Consider the following 27443-nt stretch of genomic DNA (forward strand, 5'->3'; position numbering starts at 1 on the left):
AAACTTTGTATGATGGTGAGCCTTCTTGGCCAAGTCTCTGGAAAAAGACATTTTGATTTGAAGGGTCAAACAAAGGTCAAACTGAACAAAAATCAACATATTACAGTTAAAATAGTTGCTGCAATAATGGGAATAATTAAGTGTCACTATTTTTGGTGGGTTATCCTGGCATAGGTAAGTCTAGCTTTAAATTGTGAGCTCACTACATGGTTCTGGTGTCCACAGCTGCAGGCTTATCACCGCCCACCAGGTCCTGCCGCCCTCTCCCAGCTCCACATACCCCCCTCCCCTGCATCCTCCAGGCGCAGTCAGGAGCCTCAGTGCGACACTGGACGCTTGTTAACAGACAGATAAGCCACTGTGGGAATGGGACCACAAATCAGAAGTAAGAAAAACTTTGCCTTCTTTCGGATCATCCCACTCCGGAGACACCTCTTCATCCAAAGGGAATAAACCCAAGCAGAGGAAGTAGCAGGTGTAAGAAAAAAACCCAAATGGGATAAAGTAATTGCTGTTTTTTCCTCTTTTGCCAAATAGGCATGTGGCCTATTTCAAATTAGTCTAAAAGAACAGAGCCACAGGCCTTTTAAAAGTATTTATGACATGCTTTAAACGGAGCTGAGGAGATCCTGTCAACACAGGCTGCATCCCAGAAGAAAGCAGCGGAAACCTTTTGTTAGGGAGCCTGTGATTTGTGAAGGTGCGTCTCTGGGGTGTATGGAGCTGGAAGGTACCGGAGCAGCCGCACAGCTTCACCGGTGTCCATCCGAGTCAACATGGCAAAGTGGTTCAAGGAGTTCCCCATGAATCTGAAGAACGGTACCGACAGGATCCGCTCAGCCTCCGAATCTGGCTCGCAACCGAGATCCAACAAGGCCGGGCTGGCGTCCAAAACACCGGCCTCCAAAACGGGCCAGCGCAAGAACTCCTCCACCGACACCGGCGGCGGAGGGGGAGGAGGAGGAGGAGTTGGGTCGCTCCTGTCCGGCAGGAACCGAAAGAACTCGGCCGCAGAGTTGGGCAAAGTGAGTTCCGTGAAAGATGGGAAAGTGTGGGACAACCTCCTGTCCGGGAAAAGTCGTAAGAACTCCAAAGCGGAGCCGGTGTTCGAGGAGCAGCACCGACCCGTGAAGAGTTCTCCGTCCGCCAACGCCTACATCAGCCGGCTGATCAGGGTGGACAAGCAGGACAAGAGCCCCAACTTCAACAGCGGTACCATCACCGGCCCAGTGGTACCTGAAGCTGAGAAGCAGTGCAAAACAGAAACGGTGAGATACAACCTCAGCCTTCAGACACCAGAGTCCAGATGTGATGTCCAGATGTTGTGCACTGAGTCTCTCTAAGGTGTCACATCAGGCAAATAAAAAGCACTTTATTTTCTATTCAATCATATTTTTGCTCTCACAGATCCTAGATTGTATTTTTTTTTTTGTCATAATCTAGTTTTACTGTTAAAATTTGAATCTTATTTTGAAAATATTTCCATTAACAAGCCTTTAATTCTGTTGAATGTTAAATATTACAGAGCTATTGGCTTATTTAGGTGGAACACTGTTTTTCTGGACATTAATGGAAAGTCAGAAAGTTTTTTTAAAAAAAGCATATTTAAATTTATTTTTTAATGTAAATTTGAGGTACTTTTAATGTAGGTACTTTTACACATAGAAAGAATATTGAATTTCTTTATGGATCTTTACTATATATCCTCATTAATGCTTCAATGTAAGCACATTATCATTTACACATTTCTGTATCTCTCTTATATATTCTTGTAAATTTCGTTGCCTTTCTTCTATATTATATTTTCTATATTTTTATCCTATTTTATTTTATTTTATCTTCATTTTTTGCTTTGTTTACTCCCTTTGTTGAATAGCCATGCTGCTGTAACACCTGAATTTCCCTCTGGGATTAATAAAGTCAGTCTAAGTCTAACCTGCTACACTAATATATGTACGATTTTACACAGAAAACCTTTGGTGGGTTAAAAAAAAAGTCACATTTTTAACGATAAAACAGCATAAAATAGGTACAGTTATTTCCAGTTTTACCAGTAAATCATCAGCTCACTGTTTATGTGTTAATACATAAATATCCACCATAATATAGAATATAACATCTAATAATTGAAGCCATTTAAAAACCTAATAAGAACTTTTTATTACTAAATCATGTGAAAACACTGTGGATTATTGCTTAAATATGCAAATGATTTGTACGTTTCTTGTCTAGTCTGTAGCATCTTTCTCATCTTCCACCATCAGTGCAACAAACTCAAGTAATAATACAAAACTGAAGTCGCCAGAATCCGGTCCGAGCTCTGAAAACTGATATTATTGTTTTGTTTTCTCCCTCCCCCGACTTTTTGTCTCTGCTCCCCATTGTTTCCCAGTCTGTCTTTTCTATCTCTCTCCTTCTGTTCCTCTCCCCTCACACCCATCTTCCCCACCTCCGACACAAAGCCGTGGTCAGACGCGAGGCCTTCCCCTTCCTCCTCTTCCTTCATGTAATCTGGCTCGGCGTCCTCGGTCCCTCCCCTCGTTTCTTCTCTTTCTCTGCCCCCCTGGTGATGGCTATCATGTTATAAAAAGCATCGTGCTATTTGACACTCGGGCGCTAACCCAAGTCCCCTCCAGCTCAGCTTTGAGAAGAAAAAAAAAACAGTGAGGGAGGTGATGGTGAGAAAAAAAGGCAGATAAAAGAGAGGAAGAGTAAAATGGAAGTTTTGTATTTCAAAAGGGGAGTAAATCCCCCTGTTTCAATCTCAAATTCAAGTTTGCAGCAGCCTCCAGTCGAGTTCTAGTGCTAGAATTTTAGTTTTAATGAGGAATTTGATGTTGTTTCCTCAGAAATAACTTTATAGTTTTCGTTCTTCTGAACCTTTCGAAGCTAAACACCTCAACATTGCTGATTTTCACACTTCATTCAATCACAAAAGCTCGGCAACGCAGCTAGAAGTGGGAGACGACTTTTACAGCCTGCTATTGTCTCCTGTCTGAAGTAAACAAGAATGATCGGTCACTGATAACGCTACAGGACGGTCAGGCACGAATGAGCGAGCAGAATGTGAAGACACTTTACAATAAAGAGCTGTATTTATCCAAAAAGTTCCTCTTTAGACGAACTGAAGTGTCAAGAATCCGTCTGACGAGCTGAAGCCTGTCTGCTTGTTGACTGCAGTTCATTTAATACCCTGTTTGTGTGATGTTCTCCTGCAGCCCTCAGGGGGAACTCAGACGATTAATCAAAAATTAAATAGGAAATGCTGAACATTTGGTGTTTCCAGCTTTTCAAATGAGAGAAGCTGCTGCCTCTTTTTTTATTCAGTATCATACTAACTGGAATGTGTTTGCGTTTTGGACCAACAAACAAGATGCTCCCCTTGGGCCCCGATAGAATGTAATTTGTCCATAATGTTCACAAATTTGTAGATCAAAAAAAAAATTAAGAAATAGTTAAAATAAATGGCTTTTTTTCACAGCCCTGTTTTAAACTAGATGAAATGCTATCATCCTGGAATTGATCATGTTCTTTTTACCTTTTATGGCAAACGCTTGGAGTGTCATCAGTTTATCTGCTCACCTGCCAGCTAGTTTCTGTGCAGTGTCATTGCAGAATTAAGTGTGTTAGACTCCTGAAACCTGTTTGAGTTGCTGTGTCCTGTGCAGTCACTTCAATTTAATTCAAAGAAACAGCCTTTTGTAGCAGTTAGGGGCTGCATGGTGGCTCAGTGGTTAGCACCGTCGCCTCGCAGCTAGAAAGTCACCAGTTCACGTCCCGGTGAGGACACCCGGGATCTTTCTGCATGGAGTCTCCATGTTCTCCCCGTGCAGCGTGGGTTCTCTCCAGGTTCTCCGGCTTCCTCCCACAGTCCAGAAACATGCTGAGGGTAATTGGTGATTCTAAATTGTCCGTAGGTGTGAATGTGAGTGTGCTTGGTTGTCTGTCTCTAAGTGTAGCCCTGTGATAGACTGGTTACCTGTCCAGGTGAACCTGCCTTCACCCTGAGTCAGCTGGGATAGACTCCAGCCCCCCATGACCCTGGTGAGGATTAAGTGGTGTGTAGATGATGGATGGATTTGGTTAACGAACTGCTATCGATCCATCCATTTTGGAAGCCAGAGAACCCGGAGAGAACCCACGCTGCACAGGGAGAACATGGAGACTCCACGCAGAAAGATCCCGGGTGTCCTCACCGGGACGAGACCCGGTAACCTTCTAGGCAACAGTGCTGACCACCAAGCCACCTTGCAGCACATATTAAGACCAGGATCCCTTAACTATTCCTATTTGTGTATTTAATTTGAGACCCATAACTCTGGATAGAATTCTTTGGTTTTCTTTCCTCTTACACTTTATTTAGTGCCACTCCTAAAACTTTAAAGTATCTAATTATCCATGACAACAAACCCTAATTTGTCTGTATTTGTTGCTCCAGGTGATCATTCTTGAGGACTACGCAGATCCGTTCGATGCTCAGAAGACCAGAGAGCAAAGGGAGGCGGAGAGGGTCGGGGAGAACGATGGCTACATGGAGCCTTACGACGCTCAGCAGATGATCACAGGTGAGTCAGAACGACGCCTCCTCCCTCACCTGTGGCTGACAGGTGAGCGTCAGATGCGAGCTGAGCAGTTTGTGTGAATGGCAGGGTTTTGGTTTTCTCCAGGCAGAGCAGTGAGAACGTGAACTCGCTCCCGTCGTGCTCCCTGTGCCCCCATGGGGTTGCTACAGCAACTGTGGTGCATTTGGACAATGGGTGCAGTTTCCCGTCCCTGCTTCCTCTTTCCTGTCTCTGTTTCCTGGTACTATTCTCTGAAAAGGAAGTTTGCCCTCACCGCGCGGCCCCCCTCCTGTATCTCGGACACAGCTCTGTGCAAACCCCTACATGGACCTGCCTGACCATTAATCAAAACTTCCCAGCGTCAAGGAAGACTGGTGGCCCGTCGTCCAATCACATGCTCTCCTGACCTTTCATTCCATCGGGCCATTGTTTCAACTGAAAGGGGTTACACAATAGCCCGCTGCGAATATGTTTTATTGCAGCGCTGTCGAGTGGATTTTACTTTACTTCCAGGTCTCCTCTGAGAAGTCTGCGGAGGATGTGACGATGCGACCGACTTAATTTATGAGGCTTAAATCAAACCGAGGAAGTCAGCAGGAGTCTGATGTCACTGTGACTCCGCGAGCAGCATCATTAACGCTCCGCACAGCAGCTGACATCAGTTATATTCAGCGCCCATTGTTTCACTGTGATTCAAGGTAGAATCATCAGATTTAAAGTTTGCTCATAAATTAGTCAGTCTGGTGGAGGTTAACATCGTTCTTTTTTTAATCCCTGCTTCTTTTTTTTTTTTTTTGCTTCATTGAGCTAGTGCGCGATGACTCAGATAACAGCTACAGTCACGCTTTAAAACACTTTAGGACATCCTGAAGTGTTATTAATTCATAATAATAAAAAAAGCAGTGACTCTCCTACTTCTCATCAGTAGAAATTCATAGTATTGGTCAGCTGTCCAAAGAGTACCCAAGACAGTCTGATTTAAATATAAAAAAGAACATTTTAGCCATCATTATATCCTACTAAAGAGCATTTGATTTTGTATTGTCTTCACTTTTACCTCCAGGTGCTGTTGTTGTTGACCCAGTAAAGCATTATTACATTATATTATGATAGGAAAAAGAATCCAAACAGACAAAGATATTCAAAGTTTCCTGTCCTCTGTGAGGACCATCCAAACAAAAACGACTAAAAAGCGAATTAGAACCGTAGAAAAAGGCCTAAAAAGGACAAAGCTGAAGGATAACATTCACACATTTGCAGCAGTAGAGCAAACTGTTCAGCCTGACGTGCAAAAATCTGCACCACAACTCCGTACCATTTACTTTTCTTGCACTGGGATCAGTTTTTTCTTTCCGCTCCTCGCTTTAACAGTTAAAATGTGTTGGGAGAAGCCGGCAGCAGCAGATCCCAGGTGACAGCAGGAAAGTGACTAATGACACTGGAGGAAATGACTCATTCATCCTGATTGGACTTTAGTTACGGCCACTTTCTCATAAGGCTCCTGTTGGAACTAATGGCTTCTTAAATCACTTACTGATGTTTTATAGATCAGTTATACGCCATTAATAAGGAAAACGTGGGACAGCCAGATGGTTAGAAATCCCTCTGACTGGTCTTCTGGACCAGCTTGGAACTTAGGCAGAGCTTTTTTTTCTTAGCTCCAGCATCTTTTTTCCAGTTGGTCACAATAAGGAGAGAGAAAGAAATGCTGCAACCAGCATCTGCTTTCAGAGAGCTCCGTTGTTTTTATGTTTCTTGTAGTAGAAATTTGAACTTTTAAGAAATTTGCCGGTGTTTGAGAAGAACACACACTTATTTAACATTTAATATTGGATTACCAACATGTATAGCATTAAACAGAAAGCACAAACATTAAGATTAATGATGCACGATATTAAAATTTCCGGCTGATACTGATATCCGATATAAAGAGTTCTGATATCGCCGATAACCGATATTACAGATGTCGATATTCAATTTTTGTTCAAAAATGAGTATAAGTTAGCACTATGAGAAAACTATTCAAAAGACGCCCAGATTAGACCACATAATCTTCAACATATTTAAACATATGTAACGTTCAAGAACCATTGAAGTAAAAACATCTGTGAAATAGCAGTGATATCAAATGTAGAGACGAAGGCGCTGATGTTAGACAATCATCAGCTAAATTTGTTCATCACATATGGGAAAAAAACACTAATATCGTCTGATGCTGATGTGGTCACTGATATATCGTGCATCCCTCGTTAAGATCTTCACTGATGTAATTCTTGAATCTGTTGTTTTGTACCTGTCAGAGATCAGACGCCGTGGATCTAAGGACCTGCTGAAGGTGTGTGTGCTGATGGAGGGCAACGAGGGAGCGGTGGAGGATGGTCAGCCCGTTCCCTTACAGATCTATGACATCCCGTACGAGGGAAGCGGCGACAGCGACAAGACGGCGGTCACGAGGCCCGAGCTGGACCCTCGTCCCTCCACCGAGTACGAGCTGCCCTGGGAGTGGAGGAAGGAGCACATCGTCAGAACTCTATCAGGTACAGCAGAGTTTGTGGCATTGTCTGATCTCGACTGCACATGAGCACACCTGAATTGAATTTTACTTTATAACTGTCAGTTGTTTTTAATCGTTACCTCAAACAGCAAAACCTTTGTCGCGGTTAAAGTTCTGCCTGTATTTACTCGGTACAGTACCAACCCTGCCTGTACTGTGCCTTAGATCAATATGAAATATATTTGTTTAAAAAACCAGTCAGGCCCACTCTCACATTTATATTTCATACGCTGCACAGACCAACGGCATACTGAATAACATCTCGCCTGAAACATCAAAGTGCTGTGTTCTTATTTTTTATTTACTGGAGCCTCCGACATCCAGTTCAAAACCCAGGCAGCAGTATTTTTTTTTCTCCTTCTTTACACATATCTTCTGTTGCCGCTCTCTTCCCTCCAGCACAGTTTGACAGCGCTGATCGCCCAGCCAAAGATGAGACGACTCACCCTACGCTCACCAGACAGCCGCAGCATCCAGCAGCCCAGCCGCCACAGCAGCAGCATCAGCATCTGAGGCAGAAGAGCTGGACGCAGAAGATCCTGAGATCCTCTCCTCCCACCATGCCGCCGCCCTCCTCTCCCAGTCCTGAGGCCGAGGCCTGCTGCGTTGACCCCTCCCTGCCACTGGAGAAGCAAAGGTGAGGACCTTCTGGTGTCCTTGGCGGGCCAGAATAGTAAATTGGTTAATCCAAATCCTGGACTAAACCTCTGACTAGAATAGTTTAAGAAAAGCAGCAGATTGAATGATGCAGAATCATGATTGGACCTCAGCGTGGGGATTTTCCTGCAGACACATAAAGCTCAGGCATTTAATGGCGTAACGCTCAAAGTATTTTAAAAGGAATTCAAATGTCAAAATGTGGGTGCATCTGTTTCTTATTGCAGCTTAAGTATTTTTTATTAAATTTCACTGTTGCGTAAGGGTAATGCTCATTTCCAAGGGGGCTGCATTAAAATGAGATTCCACACTTAGCTGATCAATGGCAGATGAAATGTAATCCCCTCCCGTCTCCCGCCTCCCTCTGTCTCAGCTGGTACCACGGCTGTGTGACTCGCCACGAGGCGGAGTTTCAGCTGCTGTCCTGCAGAGAGGCCAGCTTCCTGGTCAGGAACAGCGAGTCGGACAACAGCAAGTACTCCATCGCCCTCAAGTGAGTCGAACCTGAAAGTGCACCGGCAGCAGCATGTCCACTACTGTTGAAATCACATCGTTATTATATCACACTGTTTGGTCACATGTTGTAGTGTATAAAAGGACAGAAACACAACAGGCGGCAATAAAATCAACATGTTACATTTAACATTTAATTCAATTTAAAATCCAAGAATAAATGTATATTAGTAGTAGCTGCTACTCATGTTTTCAAAGCTGGATGAAGCTTTTTTTTGTACAAGAGCTCAGTTGTTATTTTTAGTCAGTCTCACATAAAATCTTCTGCTCCCATGAAAACTGACTGCAGCACGAAATACTTAAACGCGAAAAGTAATCCCTCATCCTTTTTTTTTTTTTTACTGTTTTAATAATATTTGCTTAAAACTATGATGCCCAGCTGTGTTTAGATGGAAATACAGCAAAGTGTTTAGATGTTTGTCATAAAGAAAGTATGAACGTATGACATACCAACAAAGTAGGTGGTGCACAGACCGCTTAACACTCTTGTCTGCAGCTTAACTTTAGTTTTTAAATGCATCAGTTCTCCTTGTTCATGTTAAACATTATATACACATGTATTAAGTCAGATAAAGCTTATTTTTCTGTGTCAGAGTTACATCATTTATTGTTATTTTTAATCAATCCCACAAAAAATCTCCTGCTTGAGCACAAAATGTGTATAAATGCACCGCGAAAAATAGTCCCCAACAAACTCACTCTTTTCTACTGTTTTATTCCTGTCTGCTAAACACTAAGGTACCCAGCTGTTTTGGTGATTTTTTTATTTTTTAAAAAAGATTTTTGTCATAATTCAACGATTCATGACGTATCAACGAGGATGACGTTGGCGCTGCAAATGTGGCGCAGCACCTCAAACGCATGACCTCTCCTTGTTCTAGTTAAACATTATCTGGACGTCTATGAAGCCTGATGAAGCTCGTTTGTCTGGACCAGAATTCTGTTGTTTTTTTGTTGTTGTTAGTCAATCCCACAAACCATCTCCTACTTCCTTAAAAACTATGTATTAATCGTAAATAGTCCCTCACCGACTCAGTATTTTCCATGTTTTAATAATGTTTTGATAAAAAGCTACATTGCCCAGCTGTTATAGAAAATAATTTGGATTTTCATTATGATCAACGTATAGATTTATGACACACCAACAAGGATGAAGCTGGCGGCTCACATGCGGCCCAGTTTTCTCCTGTCTGTAGCTTGACAAGGTTTTAAATGCAAAAATTCTTCTTGTTCTTGTTAAACATTATATTGCATCTATAAAGCCTGATAAATCTTATCTTTCTGTACCAGAATTCCCTTGTTTTGGGTATTTTAACATGTGGACAGATATGGTCTCCTGTAAAAATCAACTGGAGCACAAAATGTGTATTAATCCGCAGATAAAAATAGTCCCCCACAAACTCACTCCATTCTAGTGTTTTAACTAACTTTAAACTACAGCTGTTTAAAGGGAATTAATTAGATTTTTTATCACCCGGAAACTATAAATTTATGACGTACAAACAAGGATCAAGCTTCACTATAGATTTTAATCGCATAAATTCTCATCGTTCTTGTATGGACGTGTATGAAAAGTGACAATTATGTCCACACTAGTTTAATTCTAAGTGTTTCAGCTAGCTTTGCCTGCTTTTTCACTACAGCATTGTTCAGGTTCTTGAGTGTGTGGTGCTACAGCATTCAAACAGTATTTTATTGTAACTTGCCAACAATGACGACAAACAACCTGATCTTCTGACTAACGTAAAAAGATCTTCATTGAGGGTCACAGTTAAAGCCGGGAAGTCAAACAGCACCGAGAGGCGGACCGACTCGTCGTTTGTTTTCATTGTGTTATAACAGATTTGGACCCTGAGTGAACTTGGTTAACTCTTCTCTCTCCTCTCTCTCCTCCTCCGGGGGATTCAGGACGAGCCAGGGCTGCGTTCACATCATTGTCGCCCAGACAAAAGAGAACGGCTACACCCTGGACCAGAGCAGCTGCGTGTTCCCCAGCATCCCAGAGGTGGTGCATCATTACTGCACCCAGCGCCTGCCTTTCAACGGCGCCGAGCACATGACCCTGCTGCACCCGGTGCCCCGCATCCACTGACTCTACCGGCTTAGGTAGAGAACAGAACAAACACACCTCTGGGCATGCATGGAGCTAAAAACACAAAAAACATCACCTCTGATCAGTGAAACCTTCTACTGCTGTCCCCCCTTTGTTATTTATCTGTACAAGCCTTCTTTATGTGTTGCCTTTTATTTGATCATGGAAATGTTTGTGACTCACTCCGTGTCTAGAAACTCTGGATGGCTTCCTCTTTCTTTGTTTTACTCTGATGCAGCAGCTGATGCAAAACATCCCGGCTGCTGTTTTGCATGTGAACAAGCTCGGCAGAGATGACGAGGCACTTCTACTGATTAAATGTGACTCGGATCGGGACGCATGATGTTTTAATCAGCCGCTACGCCTATATTAAAAGCTACACATGGTATCTTTTTTTTTGTGTTACTCAGTGAAATTCTCAATGAATGATGGAGTCAGAATTTGTGGCTCCACTTCCCCCTCTGGTGGACGTGCTGGTACACTGCAGTAACAAGACATTTCTCCCTAAAATTGTTTAAAAAAAAAAAAAAAAAAAGAGCATATCCTTCCACTTGGAAAGACATGAACAAACAGCAGTTATTTCACGTGTATCCTGCAGCGTATTTCTAATTTATGCTCCTGCGCTCGTTAGTTTTGGGTAAACCGCTGTCCCCTTGAGGATTTCCTGTGTTTTACTGTGAACGAGGGGACACTGTTTCCATTGTGTTATCTGCTGCACTGTGAAGAGCGACTGATTCACCCTGATGCAATGTGCTCGAAGGAAAGAAGAGGCTACGTTTAGTTTCCAGTTTGATTCTTGGAAGTGTCTTGCAAAAATAATCCTGCAAATGCCGTGTGATTTGTGGGAAAAAAACATCAAATTAATCTCCGAATGCAGATCATTTACAGATAAAAGTGCGAGAAAAGAAAGGAAGATTCTCCCTCGGGGACGTCATGCCTCCTGGTGCTAAGCTACAATATATTATATTCACTTTTTATGTATTTCTAAATGGCATTTGGCGAGTTGTGTTAATTCCTAATTTGCGGGAAATCGTGTTGGGTAACTTTGATCTGCAGCAAAGTCTGATATTACTGTAAAATATAGTCTTACAAACTGGTGTTGTACAGTCTTGGAGGTCTGCCATTCACATGTCTCTTCAAAGATTTTATGGGATGCCAGTTTCTTTCAGAGCAGAAGTAATCCGAGGAGACACACCTGCTATACGTTTTTTGTATCGCTGTCTTTTCATAGCCCCCCATTGTTCAAACACTGTAAAACGGATTCTAATCTAAAAGCAGAGATCCTGAATTGCTCATCGCTGGAGATCCCCGTTGAAGCCATCTCTGATCCCAATAAATCAACAACACAAGCAGCAAAATGTGAGGGTGTCTGTGTCACCGATGATCAAAGCATCCGAGAGCCTCCCCGAGGAGAAAGCCTCAGCAAAGAGGCTGGAATGACTGAATCAGGGCATTTGATGAATCTTTAACTGATTGTGGTTTGGGCAGTTTGGTAATTTGAAAGTCTAAGTGTTCTATTCTCGCTAAAAGGGGATAGAATATTATTCCGGGTTAGTACGAAAAGGTTAGGGCCAAAGGTCTAGTGGGGAGATTAGGTTTAGCCGAGGATCGCGTTGAGGACAAACGGCTCACGTACTCGCAACGAGCACCCCGGCCTGCGCCGTGTGTGGATCTGAGGTAAATGCGGCACTAAAAACAGACAAAGAGTAAGAGTAGTATCATTACACCCCATGTCAAGGACGCCTAATGTGAAGGAAAAGAACAGAATACCCGACACCATCCCTCTCTCCTTCCTCCCTTTTCTTACGTATCGCTCTCCTTCCTCACTCGGATGTCACCCGGTTTCTCCTCGAGTCTCGGGGTGAACGCTGCCGCACTTCGCTTCAGTTTGGTGTCAAGAGTTTGTGCTTTAATTTTTGAAGGCAAGGCACCCACAGGTTAGGTTTCATTAGGCTAAAACCGCAGATTACTTTCAGTGTTCTCACCAATGTTTGGTTACCTCATGGATAACCGTTTGCAGCTACCTTTTGAAGGAGGTGGCTGGTGTCAGGTGACGTATACCTGCTTAGCTACAAGAGATAAACCTGTTTTTAGTAGGAGATGTAGAAAAATAATCAAGTAAAACAGAACAATATAGTTGCAAATTCTGCATTCAAAGCTTCCCATAGATGCTAAAAATACCAAAAGTAAAAGTACTCAGTGTGCAGAAAACACAGACAAGTTGGGCACAAGGTGAATCTGGGGAGTTTTGAGTTTAAAAAGAAGACGTTCCTCCTCATTTTAAATGGCTGTTTGGATGAAAGTGTCTGAGAAGTTTAGAGAAGAAACGTCTCCTTGGTGGAAGAGTGTGGCCACATGCTAAATAAGTTCCTGATTTAATCTTTGACACTGCTGTATTTTTAAAGCTAATCTTATGTTTTTTTAATCCTAAACCTCAATCTTTAATGCAGTGGAGCAGAAGTGTAAAGAAGCATAAAATATTCAGAATAGTTAAAGGAGAACTTTGAGGAAACGTATTTTCCACCACCAAAGCCTGGGTCTTTATGGATTCGGAGTGGCAGAGCGTTTGTAACTCACGCTGCAGCCATAAGGCCTCCCTGCGCTCTTCCATCAAGATGGATTTCATGAACCTGAGGAAAGCGGGCCTTCTCAAATTCTACCCAAGACAGGCCGAGCTACACCTGGAAAGGAATTAATCATCAGATGATACAGACCCCGAGCCACCTATGCCGCTGCATACTTGAATGAATAATTTCATTTTGCCCTCACGTGCATGCCACCCTACTCTCGTGCAATTGTTGCCCACTCTTATTCTTGCATGACAGCTTGACGGGATCGCCGCCCGGCTCCGCTTGATGGACGTGGTGGCTTGACATCTGGGTGTCGCTTGACCTGCTCTGTTGGTAACCGAAGTGTTCCTGTCGTCCTTATCAGATGCTTCAGGCCCGGTGCCATTGACATGGGCCGGCTTTGTGTTGCTCATCTCCTCTCCTCACACTGGCAGCACCTGCCATGTGTGATCCATCATCAGGGACTCTTGTCTTTTAGCTGGAAACGGCTCAGTCGGTAAGGTCAGGCGTGCTCTTAGATACTGCTTGCAGGAGCCATTGACTGACCCGGTGCCGTTGGAAAGGCCATGTGACTGAGAATTAAGTAACCGCTCCGGAGCATACCTGACGGAGGACGTCTGTCAGGGCCTGATTCACTGCTCGTACGCTTCGGCTCCAGGCCTGTAATTTACCAGGCAAACACAGGCTTTCGTACCTGTGCTGCACAAAGTAAGACAGAATCAGCACATTGTAAAAAGACAAAACAAAAAAACCCAATACCCCATCCAAACTTTTACATTTCTTTCAAAAAATGTGTAGAAATATCTGTAAAATTGAAGATGCTGTCTTTAAATTAACAACCCAACAGCTGTTCAGTTACTCCAATGATGCCAAATTAGACGCATTTCTCACTTTTATACAGTATTTATGTAAAAAATTTTCCCCCTGCTGTCTTAAATTACATACAAATTTACATAAAATAGCGATAATGATCTATTATTGACCATGTTGCTCCATATATGAAGGTTTATACTATTAATTTAACCTCCTTCCTTGTAATTTAAAGGTAAACTCTTAAGCCAAGTTTTCTCATTGCATCCAATATAATGCTTTTTTTTTTTTCTCCAAAGATGCACTGCTCTTGAGGTTGAATTTTTCAGACATGTTGTGGTCCTCCGGTGTTAGAGTTTTTTTTGGGTGGTACGTTTGCTTAGTTGTCTTAATTGGATAGAAGGCAGCCTTTGGAGTCTTGTGTTGTCGCCTCTCTTGCTGCTGGAGCTCATGACTGCTCTTCTTTTTGCAGGTAAATATTTTCTACAGATTTTTGTTGTTGCTGTTCATTATAGAAATAAAAACTCCTATAGCAAAGTTATGTTATGTTACAGAAAGTTTCATGTGAACAAATTCAATAAAACTGTTTTGGAATCAGTGGGGATGTGTACTTTTTTGCCTTTCAAAATAAAACAACCTTGAGCTTGTGCTAAGACTTTATTGAAGGTGAAACTGACTGAAAAAAGTACGATGAAAATGTCTGCACTTCATTTGAATGAGGATGTTTCATGTTTTTTGCTGCCAGTCATTTTTTAAACTATATTTTTCACACCTATGCTACAAATACAGTTTTTATTTTTATTTTTTTTACAATTAATTTAGCATATTTTTGCTTTATTGCACTGATAAACTCATTTAAGCAAAGCCTCTGAATGCTTCTTTTACGAGCAGGTTCATTCACATATCGTGTCACGACCTTTGAAACTGTAATAATTCCCTTTTTTTTTCTTTTCTTTTTCAAGTTTGCACCTGCAGCGCAGAAACAAATGATTGGATCTCGCTTTTAAAAGCTCCCTCATTATAGACTTTAAATGTTGCTTAATGACATTTGACCTCCTTTTCTATGAGAACGTGCCGTCTGGTCTCTTTTGTCCCGCCTGATAACAGTTGATTTATTGGCCCTTTGGAACGACGGCAGGTAACCGAGGCTGTTAACAGTTCGTTTGTTTCCCTTCAGGCCACAACAGGATTTCTATTCGAGCACGCTGCTTTGAATCGGTTACCTGTGCACGCCGAGAATTCAAACCAGCCAACCAGAGGACGCCTTCGGATGGCTGGGAGAGCGTAAAGCCGCGCCCACAGACGCCGGCTGGCCTAGAATCAGCTCCTCAATGGTGTCGAAGGTAAGAAGAGGAGGTGTTTAAGCTCATCAGCGTTCAAGCACAATTACGCCCAGGAGTGAGGCTGAAAACGATCTGGGATTCGCATTTCTTCCTCTGCCGCATTTTTAAAAAGTGACGAGCAGCTATAAAAGCCAATGAGGTGGAAGCGGACGTGTTGATTTAGCGATCTGCGGGACAGTAAGTGTGCGAACAGTCACAGCAGCTTGAGCATTCCTCTGTGATTATACCAGCAGTTACATACTTCACTGCTGTACTTCATACATTACACCACTCCCTGCTGCAGTTCCTTCATTCACACACACACACACACACACACACATATGGACACTCATTATCTCCCCTCCTCACACCCTCCGTCTCCCTCTCTCCTCCCCTCTGTCTTCCTCTTTTGAAGAAGTTTTCTATGCAGATCCAAGTCAAACATCTGGGTCAGCTTATATCTAGTGGAACAAGACTTGCAGGATATTGTTGGCAGGATGTGTGAGCTGGAGCAGTTTACTCTGTGGGAATCCCCAATACACAATCATACACTAACACAAACACACACACACACACACACACACAGAGGGACAAGGATGCTCACACACCAAACTCTGGGTTTGCTGACACTGGATTTCCAGGTGCAGCGATTCATGCCAGACGTGTGCGCTGCTGTGTAGTTAAAGGAACCAAACACACAACAGGTAATAGTTGATTAAATGCCATGTTTAATATTTTTGAAGCGTTGGTTATTACCAAAAAAAAAAAAAAAAGATTACAAAATAGGCGCAAGAAAGGGGATAAATTATGTCCTATTGCTGAACACTGAGTACATACAGGAATATGATAATCTGTAACTTAATATATGTTCACAAATTATTCATTTATGTGCAAGAAACGCTTCGACATCCATTTCTGCTCATCTCCCCGACTTTCCAGTTGCCTTTTTTTAAAATCAACAAACCAACCAAACTGCAGAATTTTCAGCGGAGAAGATGAAATGTACCCTGTCGTGTGTGTGTGTGAAGTCGCTCGTCGCTACGAGAACGACGAGCTCCGGATAAGTTGTGGTATGAAAAACAGTTGCAGAGGGAAACAACAGGACTCCCGCTGAAGGCCTCCCCCCCTCCCCTCCTGCTCTGTGAACCCACAAACTGACTGCTGGACCGCTTCCCTCGTGTGTAGCTGCAGTGTTTACAAATTGCTTAAGACAAAAATCCATCGCTCTTCTGTCCTCTATCTCTCCTGATTTACATTTCTTTCCCCTTCTTGCTCCTCCTCCTCCTCCTCTCTCCCCCCCTCTTCATTCTCTTGCACTGATTCACTCTTTCTTCTCCGCCGACTCGCCTGAGCTTCCGTCTTTTGGTTTTTCATCTGTTTTGAACTCCAGGAAGAAGTCGTTGCAGGCGACCGTGAGGGCGCCCATCAGGATGATGAACTCGGTGAAGTCTACCTCCCCGTCGTTGTTGGCGTCCAAGTCGTTCATCACCTTCTCGACTGCTTCATTATCTTTGGAGCTCTGTCGGTGGGGAGCAGAGAGAGAGTTAAGAATGTGTGCTCTGCTATGTGTGTGTGTGTGTGTGTGTGTGTGTGTGTGTCGGGGCATACATCACTGCACAGGCCTGTTCCAACTTGTGCGTCGGAGCATGTGAGCGCATACCTCCGCTTGTGTGATGCATTTTTGCAAAACTGCATTAGTGCGTTAGCGTGCAACCACGTCTTACCCCTAAGTAGCTCCCCAGCTCCTCTAGTAGCAGCTCCTTCAGCTCACCCCTGCTCAGAGTGTACTTGTCGCCTTCCTTGCCCGAGTACTTGTGGAAGGTCTTTATGAGCATCTGCATGGCACTCTCCAGGTTGGAACTGGGCTCCTTGGACATGCTGGAAGAGGCAATCAGGTCACAGGGGTCAGACTCCGTCATAAGATGCCCGCTCCAGCCCCGGCTGCATGTGCGGTCACATAGCAACTCGGGGTGAAGCCACCTCCAAGACAAAGTGATAGCTGGACAGACAGATTGATGGATGGAAGAAAACCAAAGCAGACAGGTTTTCCCATTTCTACACAGCGGGTTGAATAACACTCTGAAGTGCAGAGGCTATTACTGACCCCAATTCAAGTAGTCTGGCCACTATGTGTGTGTGACCTTACTAGGTTTTACATTTCAGAGGTTTGGATGGAAAGATGGAGGAGAGCTTTGGAAAAGCTTTTCGAACAATCTTACACACATTGTGTCCGGCATCTTGGAGCTTCTTGTGCTGGACTCGTGGAGAGACTGTGCACACACAGACACAGATAAGTCACTGTCAATGATGCACAGAAAGGTGGAGTGTGAAGACTTGAAATTAAAATAAAAATGCACACACTTCATTGTTTTTCTGGTCCCCGGCTTATCGCTCTTGTAAGCTGACTTGGTAATGCATGTAGCGATTAACACTGTGGCATCAGTGAAAAGAGGATTCATGTCTGTCTCTGGTCTGATGATCGCGTAACGGTCTTATCATTCAAAATGGAAACCAGAAGTGAAACACAACACCTGTCTGGTAATCACATTCACAAACTAAGGGGGCGAGTAACCTGAGGTGCAAGCATATACGCTAACTGGCGCATGCACATGAGGGCATTCACTTCCACGCTTGCTCAGACACATTCAACTTTCATGCTCGAGTTTAAAGTTCAGGCAATATGAAAAAGGCCTCCGGTGTTACGTCGAGGCTAATCCACAACAAAAATACCGAGGCGCACAATCAAACTGCCAATCTTCCCCGTGCATCATTTATTAACTATCAACTAATACAAAAGGAGACAGGGATGCTAATGTCAGCCGCTGGTTATTGCCTCTCGTCGTGCTGCGGAGCATTGTGCCGGAGAGGTCAGAGCTACGAGCAGCGGAGACAAAAGAGGAGGTCAGCGGACACCAAAGCTGGCTAACTGGAAAATCTATAGGGGTCATCTGTCTCACTGACTGACACAATACAATAGGAAACCATGGAGACGGAAATGCCATCAGTAACATAATATTTAAAATGGTAATAATGCACTTTGTCATCTTAATAAGACTTTTATGCTCTTCAAAAAATGATGGAGCAGCACATATTGTGGTTTGGTACCATGCTTGCAGCTGCCATTCATACATTTCACATGCTGATGCAAGAATATTGTCATTTCCTAACATTGCTTTGCCTCAAATCCAAATTGGCTTCATTTGTTTCCATGCTTTACTGATGCATAAACCTTATCAAGACATAAAAAGTCCCAGTTCAGTCTACAGCTAGCCACCCTCCACCTCCCTGCACTAAAGATGCTTCAGCGTCCGGCCTGTTTCCTGCAGGTGCACGGTTAATAAAAATGCTTTACTTTCTAAAAGGAAACCATCAGATGCAGAAGAGAAAGTCCAGCGGAGCAGCTCCTTCAAGTCGTCTGTCTTACCTGAGTGCTGATGGAGGGCCTCCTTTGTCTGTAAAGAGGTGCAGGGGACAGAGCCAAGGCAGAGATGGATGGGGAGAGAGTTTGCCAGTGGCTTAAATATCACCTGTTCATCCCCCTCCCCCTTTTCTCCCCCCGCCTCGTCCCCCCTAAACTCCTTCACAGTCTTACGTAGTCTGATTCTCTTACCACCTCCTATCTCTCTCTCTCCCTGTTGCAGGTGTTTTCTCCTCATCACACACATAAATGGATTTTTAACTGAGCGAGCCACAAATAATAAAAACATGTGATTGTCACAGTTTTATTCAATATTAGCCATTAACATAGAAAGAGCACAAAAAAAAAAAAAGGATACAGCATTACATATGAAGTTGAAATATTAAGATGGTGAAGTTTATTGGACATGGCAGCAGCAGACTGAAGCGAGTCCAGCTGCTAAACACAAACACACCCTCTAGTACTTTTTTTTGCAGGAAATAAACATGATGAAAACCTGCACAATAACCCGGGGATGGTAATGGCAAACATTTTGACCCAAAGAGCCTCTATCTGCTCAGAGGATTCTCCACTCGGGGAGGTTTGATCTTCATCGAACTGCATCTCAGGATGAATGAGACTTATTGTGTGGCAATAGAAAAAAAAAACAAAAAAAAAAACGTGGCTGCAAACACTCCCTGCTGCAAATCTGCTTGTGCTCGGTTCCAGCATGTTTTTAATCTACATGAGTTAAAGCTGGGTGGGGTTTACACCAAGGGACAGTAACAGAGCTGCAACCGCTTTGAGAGAAAACATTTCAAATAGGTTCAAATATGAGATTAACTGATAAAAAATGATTTCCAGATGGATGTTTAACCCAGGACTTACAACACAGGCATCTGCTGGTAGTGCAAGTTAAGTCATTTAACACATCAGAAGAGTGTTTCTACTGCGCTTTATCTCAGCTCCATGTCTGTATTTATAAAATGGTGCAAAAGAGGCTGATGTTTCCATAATTCACAGGAAGTACCAAAAAGTATTCTGATATTTTTTTTAAAAAAGTATATAGTATATATTTCATAAAACAAATAAAAACATAATCTAAAAAAGCCCAGAGTGTCCAGTAAGTTTGTTAGTATTAGTTAATGGAGGAAACGTAGCGTGCTGCGAGTATAAAAGCAGAGCAGAGTGAGTGTAAATGACACAGTATTTACAATGGGAGTGCCGCAGCGAGGCAAGGTGATCACTTGACTCGAGCTTATTCATCTCGCCCATTTTGCTGTGGAGCAGTTTGAAGTGCCAGGTGCCGTGACGGTGCCCGAGGTGCACGGTTTGGTAGCGTGCCCGATACGTGTGTGTTTGCCTTAAGCACTTTGCAGCCGGCATAAACGCAGACCTGTAACATGGCAGGGTCTGCAACACAAGCCGTTTCTTTTTTTTTTTTTTTCCTTTCTTCTCTCTCACGGCTGCATTATTGATGATGAGACAATTTACACGTCATTAAATTGTAATTAACAAATTGCATATAATGTGACAAAGAAGAACATTTTCAAGTGATCTCCATAGTGGTCCGAACAAAAGAGTTAGATATAGGTTTAAATATAAAAGAGGCCAAATTGAACTTAAATAATGGCCACGATAATGGTAATACATCGGTAATATTGAGCTTCTGATAGCATGCGACATCTTGTTATACGCCTGTTGTAAAAGATCACACCACAAAGATTCATAATGATGGCTCAGTATTCAAAAAAAAAAAAAAAAAAAAAAAAAAAAGCACAACCTCCGACTACCATCCCTTTTCCACCACCACCACCCCCACCACCACCACCACCACGTCCTGATGGGCAGGGCCACTGGAGCCCGGGATTACTTTCATGTAATTGTTTGTGTCCCAGGGTGTGTTAGCCCATCCAATGCCTAATCCAGTAGTTTCCCAATGCCTGGTGCACAAGGATCCAGTTGCAGGTCAAACAGGGTCTTTAAACTGTACGAGGGTGTGACCGACAAACGTGCAAGCCTGAACAACTGACGGCTAAGCTCGCAGTAAACAACAAACAACAATGAGCAATTTTTTTTAAAGGCGACCTCCAGACCAGAGGTCAGGTTTCTGCTGAGGCCTGTTCTCCTCCATCCAGTGCTACCAGGGGTCACTCCAGATAATGTCCAGCGCCTAACGGTTCAATAAGCAGACCCTGCCGCGGCTTTGAATACACAACTACAACAAAGGCCCTAATTGGAAAAAAGCATCTCTACCAATTGACATCTGTTATGGCTTCCTTGGCCTCTTGGTGCTTTGTTGTCGTGTCTTCTCTGCTAATCCAGGGAGATTAGGTTGCATGAACACCTTCTCTGACCTGCTCCTCTAGTCACCAGCCAGCACCCATGGGACTATTTTGGGCTCCCTTTTGACCCTTAGGGTCCTTTGGTGTGGATTCCATCTCTGGACCTTAATTATTTAGCCAATGGTCACACCTGATCTTCCAGTTAATTCATGACGGACTACGAGCTGAGAGGACATATTGCAGGCAAGATGGAGGCAACTTCTCGAGGAATTACAGGAAGAAAAGAGGCACCGAAATAAAGAAAGCAAGAAAGAAAGAGGGTGTGATGGGAGCATTAAGAACACAGTTAAGGTGAACTGAAGTAATGCAAAGCTTCAGCAAAACAGTTAGTTTATTGTCATGCTAAATCAGCTCCAAAGCACTGTGAATTCAAAAGGTAAAAAAAAAAAAAGATTTAGTGTCAAATATTCCCGTACAGAAATGTGCTTATTAGCTTTGTAGCCGAGATTCAGATGAGAAGAGTAGAAGTCCCGTGTCTGCCTGATACAGACACTGTGAACAGCAGAAAACAGCTCGTCTGGCTCCTTCCAACCACCTCCTTTAATTCCCTCCTTTAATTCCCTAATTAACAAACGCTATCTTGTTTGTTTTTTGCTCTATAAAAACTCAAGTGTAAACAACTGACTAAACAAACAGGATGTGCCAGTGTAATTAGCGAGCTTTTAGACAGTTTTGTTGTTGTCGCTACCTTTGGAGAGAGCCAAACTCGCTGTTTCCTCCTGTTTCTACCAAGCTGAGCTCACTGGCTGCTGGCTGCAGCTTCACATTCAATGGATACAAGCGGGAGTGGTGTCATTTGTCTCATTTAAATCTTGGCTATTAGGCTAATTAGTGTATTTCCCAAAATGTCAGATTATCCCTTAAAGTGTGAGCAAGATGACGTTTGACCCAAAAGACTCTCGGTAACATGAGGCTGCATGAAACAACTGTGGAAGAAGCAGAGACCAAACGAGGGAAAAGATGACATTTCAGCTAAACCCCTTCGTCTGCAGCGTTAACATACAGTGACACCGCGGCCACGTCACACTCTGCAGCGAAGGCTTCACAGGGATTCTGCATGCACATGATAGTGTACGTCTGCATGCTATCATAGTATATTATAATGAGGTAAATGTGCTAAGGGATGCACATGCTATACATATGAACATAGTGGTAATGAGTAGCACAGAAGCAGTAAGTTTACTGTCGTGTACATGAATCAGGGATCATATATAAGGAGTGGTGTTTCTATCAGAGCTGTAGTGTTTGAACTTTGACCTGGACTTTATTTGCACTTTGAAGGTGTGTATTTGATTTAAAAAAGAAAATGATAAAAAATCATTGGTGGATGTTCAACTTGTGTTGGCGCTACTGATGCTGTGTAGTGTTGAATGTGAGTGTGTAGTGCGTCGTTTTGTTGTTTGGTGAAGGAATGGATTGTCCCCTATGAGGTCGCCTCCTCGATCTTCTTCTCCACTTCTTCCTCCACAGCAGCAGCCACCTTCTCCACAGCTTCATCCACCTTTACCGTCGCCTCCACCTTCGGTATTTCTTTCACGGCCTCGTCTACGGCCTTTGCGGCCGGCTCTACCACCGACGCCGCCGCTGCCGTTACCGCCGCTGCTCCTCCCGCCGCCGCCTCTCCTGCCGCTGCCGCTAATCCTCCTGCTGCTTTTGCTAATCCCGCCGCCGGCTCGGGCAGCGTCTCCCCCTCGGCCTTCGCTTCTACCTTCACTTCCGCCTTTGCGTCTGCGTTCGCTTCTACCTTCGCCTCGGCGGCTGCTTCTGCCTTCGGCTCCTCATTTGCCTTCGGCTTTGCTTCCTCCTTTGCCTCTGCCTTTGCTTCTGGCTTCTCTTCCTCTTTGTTGTTGGCGCTGACTGCCGCTTGTTCGGGCGCGGCGTTCTGTGCAGGCTCCTCCTTGGCGAGGCTGCGCTGCTCGCTGAGCGAACACGCCAGGTAACCGACCAGCTTCAGGTACTCCTCGAAGCCCACTTTGCCGTCGTTGTCGGCGTCCAGCCCCTGGCCCATGTTGTTGATCGCCTCTTTGCTGTCTGCATCCTGGGAAGTAGGCACACAGGAGAGCACGAGACCATCAAACCATGATGATGGGTAACTCTAGCTGGACTGTCACAGGTGAAATCACCGTACACGATTAGTAAATGACCCTTCTATCAGTGGCTCAATTTGCATTATAATGCTGATGAATGTCATTCTATCATATTGGATCACTTTTCCTATTCAGCTGCTGTACGTTACGCTGCCATTTGGTCGCAATTCATGTGTTTAAGAATCTGGACAGGTTAAGACTGGCCTGAGCTAATGCAACACTACTGTGGGCTTATTTTTTTGTGAGGCAGTTACATAATCTAAGTGTTGGCAACAATTCAGGGAGGTTCAATAAAGATTTCCTAACCGAAAGGATGTTGCTGAGCTGGGATTTGACAAGGCCCTGGAATTCCTTCTTTCCTAGACTCTCCTTTCCTTTAGTCGACTTCAGGAAGACCTTCACCATGGTTTGAATGGCTTGCTCCATGACTCCTCTCTGTGGAGATAGATAGATAGATAGATAGATAGATAGATAGATAGATAGATAGATAGATAGATAGATAGATAGATAGATAGATAGATAGATAGATAGATGTGATTAAAGCATGAAGCGTGGTCGCGTGCTGCGCGTCTGATTCAAAACACATGGAGGTTAACAGGCACATGCAGTGGAAAATGAAACAGAGGCTCTCCTCGTGTCCCTGCGAGGCCTTTCGTTTCAGGTGTTGATTCGAGAGCCGCAATGAGGGAGGGATGGTGACGTGAGATAAGCGGAGAGGGTGAGAGGGAGTCTGATTGAGAGACAAGCTGTGATGCACAATGGAAGTTCTGATCTTTGATAGGTCATCTGATCTACTGAAGCTACCGAGGGGACTGGGCTTCAGATTACCGAAGGGATTACCTAGTCCCTGTCTGCTCTTCCCTCTTCCCCTCCCTCCCTCTCTCTCTTTCTTTCTTTCTTTCTTTGTTGCCATCTTGCCACCTGTGCCGGCCTCGCTCTTCCGTTGCCACTCTCTCTTCCTTTACCCGCCACGGGCTCATCCCTGTTTTCCCTCACACTGCTGCATGCAAACACACTTCTGTCTTCCATGACGCAGTAAAACATACACGGATATCAGCGGAGATCATCTCACTTTGACAGGGAGACTATCAATAATTGAGATCTTGACACATGTATAGATAAACCTGCTCAAAGTGTAGCATGCCAGTAGGTGACACATGTTTGCCGGAATTCCATTCATTGCTGTCTGTGGAGATCACTTAGACAGGAATTTACAGGCCAACTCCGAACTAGTTTGCCCCAAAGCAGCGAGAAGATTTGTTCGCGGCAAAAAAAACAAGCAAAAAAAAAAAAAGCCTGTCAGCTCAGAAGCTACAGAGCAAACAGGTTACACCGCCGAGAGAAACCACCGTAGACGCTTGGTTTCAGCTCGGATGCAGCCCTGCTCGTGTCAGTGGTAATTTGTAGACAACAGATGCATATTGGAATTACTGAGACACATGTCAAAGTCAAGTACCGTCCAAGAGAGGCGATTTCTCCTCAGCAGTCACCACAAGCATACACGGCCAATTAGGGCATGTGTCTGTTAGTCTCATTATACCTTCAGGGACAAGGAGCTCTGACAGCACAGGGCCATTAAAATCTAACATTTCACTCCACACTTTGCAGACTTTGCAGGTGACCTAGTGATCTTTAACTGTCTGATCCAGTGTGCCGCCTCAATAAAACCATAAGTTTGCATACTGGGGAGGGAGCATATCTCTTGTGATTGTAAAACCAGCTGCCTCAGAGTAATGGTATTAACATGAGAAGCAAGGATTTAGCTTAAGGAGTCGGTTTTTGTCGCTTTTTTGTTAGATTATAAACAAATCCCGCGTTCTGGAGGAACTTTAGGGGACTTCTTCCTGCGCTGGTGACACACCCTCTGCAGCCTGAGTACACAAGGGCCTCAACGGCTCTGAGCGCGTCCTGCCCAAAAACACACCGACAAGATATTACTGCTATACTTAGATTGACATGTATGTCCATTCTCACATTCATTATTCACCGAGCAGCCCGTCTTAAGGTGGTATCGCCTGGACACGTGCCCCAATTATCAGACAAATGAATTCAATACTTTGCTGTGCCCACGTCAGAGTCTTCATCTTTTCCAACGCCGGGGACCAACTGATCCCTGTTATTTGCCTTAAAAGCTCCCAAAACAACTGCGCAAATAATTAAATATACAGGCCTACAACCAGAGGTTTCCCGTTTCCCCTCCAGAGCCCAAAGGAGATTGAGTGTTGCGTTTCCAAATGGGCGAATGTGATACGGTATGTGCGCAGAGTAATGACAATACTACCGCTAGTGTGGCATAAAATATTAACAGAGGAACAAGTTAGGTTGTGGCTGTAAATTGCGGTGAGCAGACGCACAGTGACAGTCTTTCATCTAATTCCTCGACTGGGTTCGAAAATACGGACGTTATCAACAAGCGTCAGGTTTGCCAGGATCCATCAGACACATTTAAATACTGGAAAACGGCGATGAGAGAAGTGGTCATAAACAACACAGCTACACTAAAAAACCCACCCCACAGAACCATCCTGTCACCTCTGTGGGCCTCTTTAAACACACTGTGCGCAAAAATGTTTAACTATTTTTGCTCGAAAATGCGCTTTTACGCACGACCAGCGTGTCCCCCTGCGTACATTTAAGCCCAAATACTCTGTCGCCTCGGAGTCACTTCAATTTTTGATAGGCTGTTTGCAATTGATCGGCAACTTGACAACTGATCTACATCAAAAATATCAAATATCTTTTCCTAGAAACGGACACGGGGAGCATATGGCAATCGCGCACTGGCGATCGAAGCGAAAAACGTACGCGCAAATAAATGCCAACAACTATTATGATTTCCTCTTTTATCAAAGTGCAACATGAGCCCTAAAACTTCGGAGGAGCCGGAGTCATTGAAACCGTCCTGCAGTCAGACAGCGGCCAAGTTTCATGGGATGGCTCCTGCAAGAGTTTATCGAAACGTGGCAAAGAAAAAAAAAGAACCCGATGAGCAAATAAGCTGCTTAAACAGAAGAGAAAAGAATCCAAAAAAAAAAAAAGAGACGCAATCAACTCACCGTTTACCGTCTGTGGGACAAGAGAAGTGTATAAATGTGCGCAAATGTGAGTTTCTGCCCTCTTCTCCGCCTTTCTACGCTGCTTTGAGCCCAGGGAACTTGCCAAACTAGTAGGACTGCAGAATCTCTTCCGTGATTTAGGTTTTTTTTTCTGTCCTTAAAACTTTTCCCCCTTCACAAGTCAAAGGGCGTGTACCTGGAAGAGTGAGAGGCAGAGCTGGGAATGTGGAAGAGCGCGACCCCGACTCTCATGAAAAAGGGAGTGAAAGTGTATCAAAACACTTAAAGTCGGTTTTTATTGGAATTATCGTTGGCTCACGGGCCAGCTGTTTCACGTCATGTGTGATTTGCTCGGTTTCACGCCAACTAGGAAGGCTTGTGGCTTGGAGCGGCTTCATGTGCAGGGACGAGGAGACAGGGCGGGTGGGATTACTTCATCTGCAAAGGACTCGGGCGCTTTCAAAACTATTTAACTTATTAAACGTAGAGAAAATAACTTTGAAACTGAAAGTATAGCTACAAGCCAGATACTTTGGAGGGAGTGTACGTTTTAAAAACGCACACAAGTGTCTCTGGAAAACGCACAGATGAGTTACAGGAACACAAATTCCAAAACATCCTTTTGGTTTTACTCCATGAAAGTTGAACCAAATCCTATTTTTCGACTATAAAATGTAATTAAAACAACAAAAAAATGTTGGCTGCAGCAGAAGGCCAGACTTTTCCGAGCTGACACTTTGGAAATTTGAGAGTGAAGGAATCTTCAGTGAAAATACTGCAGGAAAACTAGTGTGGGTGGCAAATGTGGTGCAAGAGATGAAGCAGTCCTGCCAGATTCTTCCCAAAAAAAAAAAAAATCTTTTAAGTCTTTGTATTTTTTTAAAATTCCCTTCACAGATTACATCTTTCTGCTGCTGCTGCTTCTTTGTGTGGATAAGTGAGATACAGGCGTCCACACTTGACTGCAAACTGAGGGGAATTTTTCTGATAGTGTCCTCGCAGCCTTCTCTCTAAATGGTTGCTCATTTTGTCCCTGACTTTGCTGCTTGGTGACTCATTTGCCCACCACCACGCCTCCCACACTGGCACCTTAGCGTGTGTAATTTGGATACAAAGGTCACATTTACTTTATTTACTAAAAGATCCTTGTCGTCGAAATCATAACAGCAGCAGCACCTTTTTTTTGTCAAATTAAAACAGGCCTATAGGCTATAAAACAGCCGGGGAGCCTGCCAGCACACATAACTCTGTCTAGACGTCGGAATTAATACAAAGTGACCATAACACCAAGAATTACCGGCTAAAGAAGCACAATGCAATTAAACTGCAAAAGCATGAGGAAAAAAAATAGCTGCAAAAAACACAATAGGTCCTCTGAAACATAACGGGATGCATTCAGCCCACATGTCCCCGTTACGCAGTGAACGGAGGCCTCAGTGACAGGCGGTAAAGACCAGGCTATGCTTTTGCATCATCCC

General features: G+C 43.8%; 3 protein-coding genes across 6 annotated transcripts; 1 reads left to right on the top strand and 2 right to left on the bottom strand.

Moving 5' to 3' along the window:
- The first annotated feature begins 364 nt into the window (after positions 1-364).
- On the top strand, positions 365-14356 carry LOC103358759 (SH2 domain-containing adapter protein E). The gene is made up of 6 exons (XM_008283857.1): positions 365-1268; positions 4439-4565; positions 6863-7099; positions 7516-7753; positions 8147-8266; positions 10195-14356. The coding sequence occupies exons 1-6, from the start codon at positions 777-779 to the stop codon at positions 10376-10378; spliced, it is 1398 nt and encodes a 465-aa protein (XP_008282079.1). The 5' UTR covers positions 365-776; the 3' UTR covers positions 10379-14356.
- Positions 14357-16350: 1994 nt separating this feature from the next.
- s100s (S100 calcium binding protein S) lies at positions 16351-18565 on the bottom strand. Of its 4 annotated transcripts, XM_008283863.1 has the most exons (4): positions 18505-18559; positions 17304-17350; positions 16805-16958; positions 16351-16599 (listed from the first exon to the last, which is right to left on the bottom strand). In XM_008283863.1, the coding sequence occupies exons 2-4, from the start codon at positions 17315-17317 to the stop codon at positions 16402-16404; spliced, it is 366 nt and encodes a 121-aa protein (XP_008282085.1). In that variant the 5' UTR covers positions 17318-17350; positions 18505-18559; the 3' UTR covers positions 16351-16401. The 4 variants fall into 4 exon arrangements, with proteins under 4 accessions (XP_008282085.1, XP_008282084.1, XP_008282082.1 ...); XM_008283862.1 differs by having other exon boundaries at positions 16805-17350; positions 18505-18565; XM_008283860.1 differs by lacking the exon at positions 18505-18559 and having other exon boundaries at positions 17304-17504.
- Positions 18566-18788: 223 nt separating this feature from the next.
- Positions 18789-26228, bottom strand: s100u (S100 calcium binding protein U). Its single transcript, XM_008283859.1, has 3 exons — positions 25966-26228; positions 23216-23344; positions 18789-22860 (listed from the first exon to the last, which is right to left on the bottom strand). Exons 2-3 carry the CDS (start codon positions 23333-23335, stop codon positions 22246-22248), a joined length of 735 nt encoding a protein of 244 aa, XP_008282081.1. The 5' UTR covers positions 23336-23344; positions 25966-26228; the 3' UTR covers positions 18789-22245.
- Positions 26229-27443: the final 1215 nt, after the last annotated feature.

The sequence above is a fragment of the Stegastes partitus genome, unplaced genomic scaffold (genome assembly GCF_000690725.1).
Source record: "Stegastes partitus isolate 25-593 unplaced genomic scaffold, Stegastes_partitus-1.0.2 Scaffold329, whole genome shotgun sequence".
Classification (NCBI taxonomy): domain Eukaryota; kingdom Metazoa; phylum Chordata; class Actinopteri; family Pomacentridae; genus Stegastes; species Stegastes partitus.

Excerpts from the sequence above, each read along its gene's own strand:
- LOC103358759 (XM_008283857.1), top strand. The coding sequence starts at position 777 with ATGGCAAAGTGGTTCAAGGAGTTCCCCATGAATCTGAAGAACGGTACC. Across the intron at positions 7,754-8,146 it reads CTGCCACTGGAGAAGCAAAG|CTGGTACCACGGCTGTGTGA; the intron begins GTGAGGACCTTC and ends CCTCTGTCTCAG. Across the intron at positions 8,267-10,194 it reads AAGTACTCCATCGCCCTCAA|GACGAGCCAGGGCTGCGTTC; the intron begins GTGAGTCGAACC and ends CGGGGGATTCAG.
- s100s (XM_008283860.1), bottom strand. The coding sequence starts at position 17,446 with ATGAAGTGTGTGCATTTTTATTTTAATTTCAAGTCTTCACACTCCACC. Across the intron at positions 16,959-17,303 it reads TCCAAGATGCCGGACACAAT|CATGTCCAAGGAGCCCAGTT; the intron begins GTGTGTAAGATT and ends TGCCTCTTCCAG. Across the intron at positions 16,600-16,804 it reads AGCTGGGGAGCTACTTAGGG|AGCTCCAAAGATAATGAAGC; the intron begins GTAAGACGTGGT and ends CCCCACCGACAG.
- s100u (XM_008283859.1), bottom strand. The coding sequence starts at position 23,335 with ATGGAGCAAGCCATTCAAACCATGGTGAAGGTCTTCCTGAAGTCGACT. Across the intron at positions 22,861-23,215 it reads AGCTCAGCAACATCCTTTCG|GATGCAGACAGCAAAGAGGC; the intron begins GTTAGGAAATCT and ends CCTACTTCCCAG.